Genomic DNA, 13,964 nt, shown 5'->3' with positions numbered 1-13,964 from the left:
CAAAATTAAAATACAACATTAAAATATTGAAACATTAAAATATTAATGATATTAAGAGGAGGAGAAGGAAAAGAAAAAAGAAAGAGAGGGAGGGAGGGAATCAAATTGGCTCCAAGCCAAAGGCCAGGAGGGACAACTCTGTCTTACAGGCCCTGCGGAAAGAAATCAGATCCTGCAGGGCCCTGGTCTCATGGGGCAGAGCGTTCCACCAGGCCGGGGCCAGTGTTGAAAAGGCCCTGGCTCTGGTTGAAGCTGTTTATGGACCTTGAGGCCACAGTTACAGGGTGGATTTGATTTAAATCACGATTTAAATCACTAGTCAGTAAAACTTGATTTACAACATTTTTTTACAGAAAGACTCATTCTTACTGGTATAATCTTAATATTTACAACTAGATGAAGGTTTCGTTTTTGGAATAATAAATTTTCAGAGTAGTTTTTAAATTTATATCAAAAAATACTGATTTGGCTATACTATTAGAAAAACATTGACAGATTATAAAATTTTGTGAGGTTTAATAAATTAACTGTTTATATTTGGACTTCTTTTCTGCTGAGAAAAATAATCATTTCATTAATAACAATTTAAACAATTTATTTAACTAAAACAATAACATTATAGCATATGTATCCATGTTTGTTAACTGATGTGATTAAACGATTTTTTAAGAAAAACCTTAGAGGGAGTTATAGCACACATGAAAAGCTTAAAACAAATCCTTATTTCCTGATGAGTATAGTCTTTGGAATATAATGTAACTTAAATAGAAAACTGTCTTTAGGAGGGGGAATCCTCCAAAAGCATTTTTAAAAAACCAATTTAAATTTTAAAAAATCCGATTTAAATAAAAAAAATCTGATTTAAATTTAAAAATCTGATTATTTTGATTTTTTTAAAAAATGGATTTTTATCCACCCTGTCATCCACGTTGGCAGCCACAAAACTTATTTCATTCATTAATTGCTTCCCATGAAACCTCCTGAACTGATCCCACTCAATAAGGAGAAGGGTGGTAGAAACCTCTGGGCAGCCAAAAGTTCTCCAGTCCTGACTCACATTCAACAAATAGATAAAACTGGAGAGCTCTCTTTCCGCTCCAAGCAGGGCCAGCTCAACACAATTGGATACCTGAGTCAAACCATGAAATGTTCCCCACCCCACAGAAACGGAAGAAAGGGTGACTGAAGATTAGGCCTGGGCGATTTATTGATATATGAGGGGCAGACCGTGATGACAACTTCACTCAGCAGTAAATCGCTGGGGAAACCCCCGCTGATCCTGAGACCCTCTGGCTCCAGCACATAGCATGCTGAGGAAATAGCAAAATAGGCTGTAGCCTGGAGCTGGAGGCAGAGGGACTCAGGAGGGGTAGCAGTTTCATCATCGTGGTCTGTCCCATATACCTGCAGTGGGAGAAACAAGCTGCATGGACAAGGCTTATACAGCTTGTTCCTCCCTCCCTCCCTCCCTCCCTCCTTAAACTGCTTGGGTTAAGAGCACACCGCTGCCCTCAACTCAGCCAAGCAGTTTTGCGAAAACCCCAACCTGCCACTGGCTCACATGAACAAGTAGTGGGGCGGGGGCTCTGTTAAAGTGCTCCCCCTCCCCAGCTGCAAAGCCCCAACCCCGCTCCTGCTTGCACATAAGTAGGAGCGGTATGTCAGCTGCTAAGCAGGGGAAATGCGAGCCATGTGACCCTTTCCTGTTGAGGGGGCACGGCTGCCCATCTCTCAATGGAGAAGTTTGAAGGAGCCCCCACCTTGTGTGAGTCAACAATGGAGTGCAGGCTCCGGGCGGAGACAGCCTTGGCTTGCCTTTTTCAGCACAGGAGGAAAAATGGAGCCCACTCTGCCAGTCAAAGGCAGCCAGGCAGTGCAGGCAGCCCGACAAGGGATAGGTAGGGTGGCTTTGCAGCCTGCGCTTTGCAAATGACCACCCCACAAGGAAAGAGGCAGTGTGCCTGCACAGGCACCAGCGAGGCGGAGGGAGCCTCAGAAAGGAGCTCCGAGGTGGTATTTGCTAAAATGTATAGAACTCAAGATAAGGCATGTTGGAAATGTAAGGAGAAGGAAGGGAATTTCTTTCAAATGTGGTGGACGTGTCCTAAAATTAAAGTCTACTGGGATATGGTATATAAAATACTTTCAGTAAAAAAACCAGAGGCTTTTTAATTAGCGATCATAGGTGAAGAAATTCCCCCCCCCAAAAAAAGACATAAATATATTTATATATGCTACCATGGCAGAAAGGATACATTTAGCCCAGAAATGGAAGAAGCAGGAACTTCCAATGTTGGAAGAATGACAGACAAGGATGATTGAATACGCCGAGCTGGCGAGACTGACGGGGCAAATCCGAAACCAGCGCAACAAACTGTTTGAAAAGGACAGGTTATGATTTGATGCCTGTTTATAAATATTAGAAGTCTTTTAAGTATGGAGATAAGGTAAATAGGGTGATTTAGAAATGCGAAGATAAAAGTGATTGAATATGGAAGTCAGGGAGGGGGGTGGGAGGATGTCAAAGCTCAATTTGAGCAAAGATATATGTGATGGTTATGTTATGGTGCTGGAGGAGACTCTTGAGAGTCCCACGGACTGCAAGAAGATCAAACCTCTCAATTCTTAAGGAAATCAGTCCTGAGTGCTCACTGGAAGGAGAGATCGTTAAGATGAGGCTCCAGTACTTTGGCCACCTCATGAGAAGAGAAGACTCCCTGGAAAAGACCCTGATGTTGGGAAAGATGGAGGGCACAAGGAGAAGGGGACGACAGAGGACGAGATGGTTGAACAGTGTTCTCGAAGCTACCTGCATGAGTTTGACCAAACTGCGGGAGGCAGTGGAAGACAGAAGTGCCAGGCGTGCTCTGTTCCATGGGGTCACGAAGAGTTGGACATGACTAAACGACTAAACAACAACAATATGTGATGAAGAAACTGTATTTGGTTGTTATAAAGGAAAAAAGAAATTTTAACAAACATTATATTAAAAAAGAAAAAGGAAGGAGCTCCAAGGTCCCTGCCACGAAAAACAGGGACATAATAATAATAATAATAATAATAATAATAATAATAATAATAATAATAATTTTTATTTATACCCCGCCCTCCCCAGCCAAGCCGGGCTCACATGGGGTGGCTCAAATGGGGGAGAGGAACTGATGAGGAGGTGACAGATCTTGCCTCCAAGGATCACACCACAGCTTCAAAGGCAGCAGCATCAGGAGATGCTTTTCTTGGTGGTCAGATCCCCTGCCCCTCTGGATCCTGCCACATAAGATGACCATCAATCCTTTCCTCATGGGTGGGCCAGCCCTATCTCCAGGTCTAGTTATTTCCTTTTCCAATTCTTTCTTTTATAGCACATTTGGGGTCAGCAATGGTTCTCAAGTCCTGCATCGATACAGACTTGTGTGATGCAGACTATTCCAGTGCCTCTATAATGTCATCAATGTACATCCAGAGCAAGGTCTCCTGCTGCAAGACAGATATGTGCAACCGCGGACCTCCCGAAAGTAAGTATCATCATCAGGAAAGATGGTCTCAAAAAACCCAAGTAATGAGAGAGGTCAAAGAAAGACAAACAAGTTTTTGGCAGTATCCTGATGTCAGAGACTGGCTAGACAAGGAGGAGCTTTAAGACAGAGGCAGGCAACCTAAGGACCATGGGCTGGATGTGGCCCAATCACCTTCTCAATCCGGCCCATGAACGGTCCAGAAATCAGCGTGTTTTTACATGAGTAGAATGTGTCCTTTTATTTAAAATGCATCTCTGGGTTATTTGTGGGGCATAGGTATTTGGTCATATTTTTTTTCAAAATATAGTCTGGCCCACCAAATGGTCTGAGGGATGGTGGACCGACCCATGGCTGAAAAAGGTTGCTGACCCCTGGTCTAAGAGGTGCCAGTGGTTTGACCGAGGATGCCTCCAGGGAGCTTTAAATTTATTTTTCTGTCAAAAGAGTGTGTTGGTAGTAACAAGGTAGTGTGCTGCACATATTGTCAAAAGTAAGATTCAGTTCTGGTTGCTGTTGCCAGTTCCTTCTTTCCCAATAGTCCCAGGCCACCGATCGAAATCTCACCCAACTCCTGCATTAAAATCACCCAGGAGGATGAGTTTATCTTCCTTAGGCATCTCTGATAGAGCGGTATCCAGCTGAGAGTAAAAAAATTATTTAATGTCTTCATCGGCATCCAGTGTTGGTGCATAAGCACTTATAAGAGTATCCTGTTGGTTTTTGGTGAGCTTTATTTGGGGGGTTGAGAGTCACTCATTAATGCCAGTAGGGACTTCTGACAGGAGCTTCACAAGATCGTTTTTTATAGCGAAGCATACCCCATGTACCCAAAGTTCTTGTTCAGATAGACCTTTCCAGAAGAAAGTGTAGTCTCCTTTTTCTTCCTTCAGTTGTCCCTCGCCTGCTCTTTGAGTCTCTTGAAGCGCTGCAATATTGATGTTAAAACGTTGCAGCTCTCTTGCAATGATGGCAGTTCTGCATTCAGAACGCTTGCTATCTGTGTTATCTGACAAAGTTTGTATATTCTATGTTCCAAAATTCAATTGTGTTTTACAACCGCTAGGTGGTGACCCCACTGTGTGCGGTCATCCAGTCAGGGGGAAAGGGAGGCAGACTATGTTTAGGGCACCTGCCCCTTTCCAGGGTGAGCAGAGTGGATCCTAAAAAGGGCTGCTCAGTCATGGATACAGCTGCCAAGCTGCTCAACTGCCTCGTAACTTAATTTGAAACGACTGAATCTGTATGAACCACCCATGTGCTGGTTCATGACTAGGGGCTTCCAGATTTCATGATCCTGCCCCCATTACCATTTGTCGATTGCCAGGTGACTTTTGGGGTTTGGGTTTGGGATGGGTTTTTGGAAGACACCAGTACGTGAATTTGTTTTATGTGTGTAGATCAGTGCATGCTGACCAAGGCACAGTCTTCACAGTAGGGCTCTGTTCCGATGGCATGAGTAGTCGCAATGAACCAGTAGATTCCTATCTGCTGCAGCCCTTATCCACCTTCACATACCGCTTCTTATCATCCACCTGTTCTGCCATTGAGGACTTTTTGGATCATTCTTTGTCTGGCTCCTTTCCTTTGACCTTACCGCCTTGGGTGACCCTGTTAGGAGTACAGGATTCCTGATGGCTTCGCTCACACAAGTCATAGGAACATGCAAACCCACTCACCACAAAAAGCTGGTGATCCAGGGAGTGATAAGGCAGTATGATACCTCTGGATTGGCCAGGCCTTCTTCAAACATCTGCAACGTGGGCTCCTGCCTTCGCCAACAGAACAGTGCTTTCTAAGAGGATATCTGCATTATTTAATAACATAACATAGTAAAAGAAGAACTGCACATAGAACAAAACCAAAAACCATATATCAATAACAAGATTACTTGAACAACATGCAGCATTCATGAGCAAAAATTACAAGGGAGCTTCACAGTTTTACCTTAGTCCTAGAAACATTCCTTGTGTGATGTTACTCACAGTCCCTCTCCTGCAGCAGCTTCTGATATTTACAACCCTACTCTTTCCTTCAAAGAGCTTAAGGTGGCGTGTCTGGCTCTCCTGCTCACCATTTTAGCCTCAAACACCCGTGTGAAATAAGTCAGGCTAAGGGGCAGTGTCTGGCCCCAGGTCACTCAGAAAGTGTCGTGGCTCAAGTACAGATTTGACCTCTGGTCTCCTCCCACCCTTGTTCCTGATGTAGATGTTCACATTCCCTTGTACCTGATGTAGACTTTCACTCACCCCTCCCTTCTTGGTGGGAGGCGGCACCATATTGTGGTTCACCTTAGCATTCCCAACACCCTAGTGTAAGCTTTTATTGTAAAACAAATAATAATATTAATATTAATATTGATTAACAAACAAACCCCACACAATAGTTCTTATTAGATACCATTTTTTCTTTGGTGAAATCATTATTTTACCAAAACTAAGCACATGTTTTCCCAGAAGTGTTTTTTAAGGATAAAATTACTAAGAGCTTTTTTTCTCTTTCCCGCTCTCAGGAAGAGGGCCATTTTGTAGAATTTTATCATCGTTTGTGTGCATCTGTGGCTGCCATTTTGTCTCTCAGAATGCCCCCCAGTGGTGCCCAGTGCTAAGCCCAATTGCTTAAAGTGGTATCCCTTTGCTTGAAATGTATGCTGTGAATGTGGCCCCAGTCAGAAATCTCTTGCACCATGCATTAATGTAGCCCTGGATGAATGGAGCATGGCTGAAGCACTCCACTTGGAGAAGTGTTGGAAGGTGGTAGGCATCGCTCTTTGAAGGAGGAGTACAATTCCCACCCATCACATAGAGCAAGTTGTGGTTTGCATCTGCAAAAGAAATACATTGACTAACTGCAATGTTGGTGTGGTGTGGTGATTGTTTTCCAGTGCCTGAGCATGAGACGAGGGAGCCTAATGGGCTGAAGTGCCCGAGTTGCTTCTCCACCTTGACAGATGAGTGTGAGGGCAATAAGACCGTCAGCTGCAGAAATGAGGAGGATCAATGCTTCTACGCTGGGGGTCGCATGAAGTTCGGTGAGTCTTGTATAATGGAGTGCAGCTAGGGCCCCATCTTTAAGGAAGCATCATGCCAATTTGAGCAGTCATGGCTTCCCCTAAAAGACGCTATGATACTTTGTTTATGAAGCGTGCTGAAAGTTATTAGGAGACCCACGTTGCCCTCACAGAGTGTTTGGAATGGGCAAGAGTCCAAGGAGGAGGGATGTGTGTGCAAGGAGGTGGGAGGAGGAGGAGAATACAGGGAAGGGCTAGTGATTTCTGGGGTTCTTGCCTGGAACTCTGCACCAGTTTATTCCATTTCCCCCCAGAAATACCTTAAAAGCCTATTCAGATAGGGACACACTCTATTCCCTTTTGCTGTTCATTCCATTGAGTTTTAAATGTTTTAATGGTTTTAACTGCTTTTATTGCTAGTGTAAGTATTTCTTGTAAACCCCTAGCAGTTTTTACAGCAATTAAGCGATTTATAGATTTTGTTAAATAAAAATGCATCTTAAAATGGCACTTTACATTGGGGGGGCAGGATGGAGACCCACAGGCCCAGGGGCCAAAGGCTCTAGGACTCTCTCTCTCTGGCCCTTCGGATCCTCCTTAGCCATACCTCCTCTCCCTAAGCCACACCCTTCGCAAGCCCCACTTCATACCCTACCTGTATGCTTTGGCCTGGCTGGATTGTTGCCCCTGGACTCTTGGTTACCTGGAGAACCAAGGGAGAACAGAGAGGGGGGTTTGAATGTATGTATAAAATAGACTGCCATGTAAAGGTGAATTTTACATATGTTTCCATTGGCATGTGGACCTCCCAGAAGGTCACCCAGACTGGAAAAAGGCTCTTGTTCTGAAAAAAGTTCCCCACCCTTCTGTTTGAGGGAGAGGGTTTTGGATTTCAAAAGCATATGTATGTGTTTTTTTCCCCAACAGGGGGAAGCACCGTGATGGGTGCTGTCCGAGGCTGTGCAACAGCTAGTATGTGTGACTACGGTGAAGGGATGATGGAGACTGGTCTTGAATCATTAGGAGTTGAGGTCACTCAAGCAGAGTGCACTGAAGCAATAGACGACGATGCCAATGAGCTGTAGCTGAGGGAAGGCAAACCTCCACCGCCCAGAAAAGCCCACCATGTATGGAAATTGGTGGCCTAGTGGTTGAAGCAGGGGTGGTCTCAGCCTGATGACTCCCAGGCTTTATTTCCAGAAGTCTAGAAGCTCCTCCTCAAAGACAGGCTGCATTTGACTTTCATGTGCAAATGAAGTCATTGAATCATGTCCAAAATAAATATATATGGCAAATAATGTGTGTTGTATCATTTATCCAAATGCATCATTTGTTGGGGGAAATAAAAGTTCTTGGGGATGGGAGCAAGATTTCAGGTTTGAAATCCCTGGCCAGCCTTCCATGTCAAATTTAATTGTGTCCACTTTGTGCTCCCTTGTTGTCAGGGGTAGTGCATCCTGTTTCACCACAGCCTCCATGCTACGTGACCCCCACCAAAGCATCCCTTTCCACTTTGAGGCAATCAAGATTTGTGCTAATGTTAGATTTTCCACAAGCTTCAACTGGCACTGCTTGCATCCGAAATGGACAGCAACACCAGTCAACCCCCCCCCCCTTGTGATTCCTGACATTCAGAGGAATACTGTCTCCAACACTTGAGGAAGAACATGGCCAACTTGGTTAGTAGCCATTGTTAGCCTTATCCTCCATTATTTTCTTCTAATCCTCAATCAAATACATCCACGTTGCTGCCCATCTTTACTTCCTGAGAGCAAATTCCAGAGTTTAACTATGTGCTATTTCAAGCAGCACTTTCTTCCATCTTTCTCAGATCTTCCAACATTCACTGCCATTGGCTGCCCACAAATTCCAGTACTGTGAGAAAGGAATAAAAACTTTTCTCTGTCCTGTTGCACTAAAGGCTTCCTGTGAATTAAAGGCTGACTAAACTTCAGGTGTGTAGGGAGCTACAAGAATTGCCCAGCCAAAGGATCTCAGTGCTTGAGGTGTAGCATAAGGGTTTGTGCACTCCACAAGGCACTTTTGGCTCACATTGCTCAGGAATCAGTGGAAATAAACATAAGCACCTTGAATGTGACCTGGCAGCAAATTGGCAACCAGTGCCACTGTCTCAGCAACAGAGTGACACGTAGACACTAGCCTGCTGCTATGAGCACTCTAGCTGCAGCTTCTGGACCTGATACAAAGACTGCATGCTGCCACAATCAAGTCTTGAAGTTACCAGTGCATGAACCACTGTGTCCAGGCTGCCAAGCAGTTGACCTATCTCCAAGACCCAGAAATCACTCATTCATAAGGCCTCCAGCTTTTCATGGTTCAAGCTCAGTTTGTTGGCTGTCATGCACCATGGCATCCAAGCATGAATCCAGAGTTTCACGCCAAAACTCCAGTTGACTCTTCCCAACAGCTTCATATTGATGTTCAACACCCACTGCATACCCTCCAACATTCCTCAGATGAAAACATGGACATTTCTCACTCCCCACAACTGACACTCCCCCCATTTTCGTCCCCCACCCCATGCCCCCACACAGCATTTTCTATCAAAAGAATGGCAAGTTCCACAGCCACATCACGAACAGGACACAGCATGTATATCCTCCACTGACCTGAGAATACCCCATTATCCCAGTTTTATTTTATTTCATGTTTGGTACATTTATGAGAGAAAAGCATGCACCAATAAATAAATTTTAGAAAGTGGCAACATTGGACACAAACATGTGCAAACATTTTCTGATGCCCCCCTTGTTATCCCAAAGAACGATGTACTACCTGCACCCCCCCATCTCCTAGGCCCTGTAGAGGGACATGCAGTGGCTGCATTTGGCCCCCAGGTGAGCAGTTCCCCACTCCTGGTATAGATTACTCAAGGCCTCCATAGTTTCCCAATTTTCTTTCTCCTTTTTCTTCCCTTACTCAGCCAAATGAACAGCTTGGTGATTTTAGAAAGAAATTGTGAAACCATGTTTCTTCAGCAGGTACATTGCGAATCCCCTCGTCTTCAGCATGTACATTGGGTGAGCACCACTTTGAGGCAATCAAAATTTGGGGTAATGTTAGATTTCCCACAAGCTTCAACTGGCACAGCTTGCATCAGCCTGCTGAACCAGTCCAGCTGTTCTAGAACCCTGTTGTTGCAATGGCCAGCAAGATGCCGGTGCAAAGCCTAAAAGCAGGACTGGACAGCAACACAAGTTGGTCCGATCCTGTCCCCCCGCTTGTGATTCCCACCAACTGACATTCACAGGAATACTGTCTCCAACACTTGAGGAAGAACATGGCCAAATTGGTTAGTAGCCATTGATAGCCTTATCCTCCATCAGTTTCTTCTAATCCTCAATCAAACACATCCACGTTGCTGCCCATCTTTACTTCCTGAGAGCAAATTCCAGAGTTTAACCATATGCTATTTCAAACACTACAGTGGACCCTCGGGTTACATTGCCTTTGGGTAACGTAACTTTTGGGTTGAGGACGTAGCAAACCAGGAAGTGTGTTTGCCACTCGAGCACACACAGAAGCGCTCTGCTCACCTCACGCATGCGCAGAAGTGCTCCACGGCGCTGCACACATAAGGAGAACAGGCGCCTCAGGTTACGAAGATTTCGGGATACGACCAGGCCTCCGGAACAGATCCCATTCATAACCAGAGGTACCACTGTACTTTCTTCCATCTTTCTCAAAGCTTCCAACATTAACTGTCATTGGCTGCCCACAAATTCTAGTACTGTGAGAAAGGAATAAAAGCTTTTCTCTCTCCTGTTGCACTAAAGGCTTCCTGTGAATTGAAAGCTGACTAAACCTCTGATGTGTAGGGAGCTACAAGAATTGCCCCCAATAAAAGGATCTCACTGCTTGAGGTGTAGCATAAGGGTTTGTGCATTCCTCAAGGCACTTTTGGCTCACATGGCTCAGGAATCAGTGGAAATAAACATAAGCACCTTGAATGTGACCGGGAAGAAAATTGGCAACAAGTGCCACTGTCTCAGCAACAGACAGACACATGGCCAGTAGCCTGCTCCTATGAGCACTATAGAGCGTGTTCTCACTAGCAGAGAGCACGTGTTGCGGTTGGGGAGCAGGCCACCATCGTGATTAGGCAAATTTGGAGAACCAAGCTGGTAGGGGGTTAAATTGGGTTGCTGGGGATTTTTTGGTGTTGCTATTTTCGGAGGAGGAGTCAGAGTCTATAAATTGAGGAGTAGGACTAGGGGACGTCCTCTTGGCCGTTTTGCATTGGATCAAGGAGCTGCTTGGTGTCTGAGACGGTTGTATTTCCATTCTATTTGCTTCCTATTGCCCCCCTGCCTTAATTTTATACTGGATTTATTGTTCCTCGTTAATTTAATTTCTTGGCTTAAGTTCCTCGTGGGTTCGTTCCTTAGGCAGGGGGGGGTGCCCCCTCCCTAGTCAGGGAGGTTTCTCCTTGATTGCGCCGTTCCAGGCCGCTTCTAGGGCCGCGGAGTGCGGCCGAGCCGCTTACAGCGTACTGCGGGAATACCCTGCACCCACCCGGGGGGTCGCTCCGCGGCTCCGCGGCCTCGGTGCGCAGCCGGCTTCCATCCTTCCCTCCCCCCCCATTCCCTCCATCGTCTCCCTCCGAAGGGAGGCCCTAATTGCTCGGAGGATCGCCCTGCGGCTCTGAGCCATGGAGCGCTCCTAGTCCCCCTTCCTTTCCCCGTCCCTCTCCCTATTTTGACTTACCTGTACCCCCTTTTTCGAGCCGGCTCCCGGGTGGTTGCGGTTTCTGGCGCGTCCCCGTCGCTCCGGCGGGCTGAAAGGAAAATAATTAAATAATTGTCGGGGGATACCGGCGGGATCGCGTGGCGCAGCCAGCGCCTGATACAGGAGGCCTCGATTATCTTGCGAGCAGCAGGCGCCGCTTGGGGGTGGATTGAGGCCTTCAGGGCTTCCTGGGGCCTCGGAGCGGCCTGTGCCTCGTTGGAGGAGCCTTGCTGCGTCAGGGCCCTCCATTGCCGATCCGTTTGGAGAGGCTAGGGATCGTGCGTCGGCAATTTGGCCTGCGCCCCCTTGTGGCCGGTGGCAGTAATTGCAGGCTGCCTACCCCGGAGCTCCCCTAGTGGCCTTGCCGGTATTGCAGCCGGCCTACTCTTGAGCTCCCCTGGTGGCCTAGTTGGTATTGCAGCCTCCTCTCCTTTAGTGGACAGGCTGTCATAGTGCCACCTGCTGGTGGATCTGATTATTGCACCATTGCAATTGTTTTTGCTGCGGAATTTTGATTTTCTTATAGGTTTCTCTTTTGAATTGACTGAATAACCCCTTTTTTGTGTGTGGTTGAGCCCTTAATTGGGCTGCCTACTCTTTTATCCTTGCAGGCTGGTTTGGAAGGCGCGTAATAATTTTACGTTAAGGATTTTAATTAGAATTGTTTAATTTTGTGCCTGGTTCTATTGAAGTTAATTGTCTTAAGTGTTCTGGAGTTCTTGGTTTCAAGTGCTACCGGGTCAGGCCTGTTTACTCATTAACTGTTTGGAATTTTCTATTTTTATTTTCTTATTGCCTAGCAGGTATGGCTCCAAAGCGGGACGCAGCTCGCCCTGGTCCATCTTCCACTGCAAAACGGCCTATTAGAGGCCCATCGCAGGCGTTACGCTCACCTGTGACAAGACAACCAGAGGGACGAGTGCAGTCCTTGGTGTCCAGCATGGCCGGCAATCCTGCGGCTTTATCTCGCTTCGCGGCTAATCTGGATGGCTTTCTACAGCAGTGTTCCAGTCAGCCGTCCACATCAACAGCACCGCCTCCTCCTGTGGGCGCATCATCACCAGTCTTGTCGTCATCTGAGGAGGATGAAAGTGGGGAATTGTTTCCTGTGGTGGGGGGAAGTGACCCCCAGCCAACACAATCCCGATACATACCTGCTGCTCGTGGCCGGGCACGGAGGTCCCATCCTTCGCGGAGACCTTCGGGGAGGGGTGCCCATTCGGCCCCTTCTTCCCGCCATGGTAGGTTAGTGCTGCCTACTATTGAGGCAGCATCTGTTCCTGGTCCCTCACGGGTGGTTTCTTCTCCATCGGTCCCAGGTCTCTCTCGGCCGGATCAGGAATCGGAATCTTCCATTGAAGACAGCTTACCGGTTCCGGCCAGGAAGTCTTCGGGCGGGAAGCGTCGCCGCAGGAAGTCTTCCCGGAAGCACGCAAAGCGTAGGAGGGATGACTCCTCTACTTCTTATACCGGTACGTCATCTTCCAGTTCTGACGAGGAGGCAGGTAACTCACTGGAACTTTACTGGGGATTTGGCGAATCCGCATCGGGGCTTCCTAAGTGGGCTTGGGAGCGCCGGTCCAACACACATCGGGCTAGATATGGCATCGTTCAGGAATGTTTGGATGGCGTTTTGGTACCAGACGTTAAAGTATCCACCAACTCCGCCAGAGATGTTATTCCTGGTTTGCACCTGTCATCGAAGGTGCGCTCTAGGATTTTGGATGGGCGATATGTAGACATGTTTAAGTTGGCCCCGCCCTCGGAGGACCAAGAGAAGAGTAGTTCTTCCAAAAAGCGCCAGGGGGTTCCCAATGCAGATCGTTCGTTCGAACTTTGGCTTGATTGTTTCCAGGTCTTTGCTGGTGTGGTAATGGCTGCTTATCCCCGGAGATCTCTTCATTTAATGGTTTATTTGTCTATCGTTCGCTCGGCATTCACCAGAGCAGGTGAAAAAGCCGCGATAAAGTATGATGAGGCTTTCCGGCGCCGCGCAGCAAAAATTCCGTCTGCTCGCTGGGATCGGAAAGATCTTGACGTATGGACCACCCACGTGGCCCCACTTATTGATAAAAAGGCTCCTGAGCAGCAGAAGCCTAAGACAGGGGTTTTAAAAACTGGCCGCCGCCTGTTCTGCTGGGACTTCAACAAAGGGTCTTGTAATCGACAGGGGTGCAAATTCGTCCACGCCTGCGAAAGATGCAATGGCTCGCATCCCACTTCCTCTTGTTTTGCAGGCCGGCGGCCCTTTCGTGGTGGAAAAGGGGGTTCTCAGCAACCCCCAAAGCCCGCTCCTCCCGCAAACACCGCGGGAACTGCAAAATAGCTCGTTGACCTCTTTAGCTTTTACACCTATTCGCCTGGGGGTTTTGTTAACTTGGTTGCAGTCATACCCCAATAGGGAGGCTGCAGATTATTTGGGTAATGGTTTTTCTCAAGGTTTTCGGATTCCGGTAGTTGAGTCGCCTGTGGCAAGGAATCCTGCTAACCAAAAGTCAGTTCGTGAGCTACCTCAGGTTGCTCGCAAGAAGATTGCAAAGGAGGTGGCCATGCGTCGGATGGCCGGTCCTTTTGTCACCCCTCCTTTTCCAAATTTGCATGTATCCCCATTGGGTATTGTGCCTAAGAAGGCACCGGGGGAATTTCGTTTAATTCATAATTTGTCACACCCCATGGGTACGTCAGTTAAT

At 46.9% G+C, this 13,964-nt stretch overlaps 1 protein-coding gene across 1 annotated transcript in view; it reads left to right on the top strand.

Annotated features, from left to right (window-relative positions):
- Window positions 1-3,379: 3,379 nt before the first annotated feature.
- The window catches only part of LOC309537641 (phospholipase A2 inhibitor gamma subunit B-like), a gene marked incomplete at its 5' end in the record, with an annotated part of 41,260 nt that continues 30,675 nt past the window's right edge, over window positions 3,380-13,964 (top strand). The window contains 2 exons of the mRNA XM_082232533.1: window positions 3,380-3,515; window positions 6,400-6,546. Coding sequence (XP_082088659.1) covers window positions 3,380-3,515; window positions 6,400-6,546 — 283 coding nt within the window. The remainder of the gene's footprint in view (window positions 3,516-6,399; window positions 6,547-13,964) is intronic.

Source organism: Podarcis vaucheri (genome assembly GCF_965113315.1).
Source record: "Podarcis vaucheri genome assembly, chromosome: 7".
NCBI lineage: Eukaryota > Metazoa > Chordata > Lepidosauria > Squamata > Lacertidae > Podarcis > Podarcis vaucheri.
The sequence above is the reverse complement of the archived record's forward strand: the minus strand, read 5'-3'. Positions and strand labels throughout refer to the sequence as shown.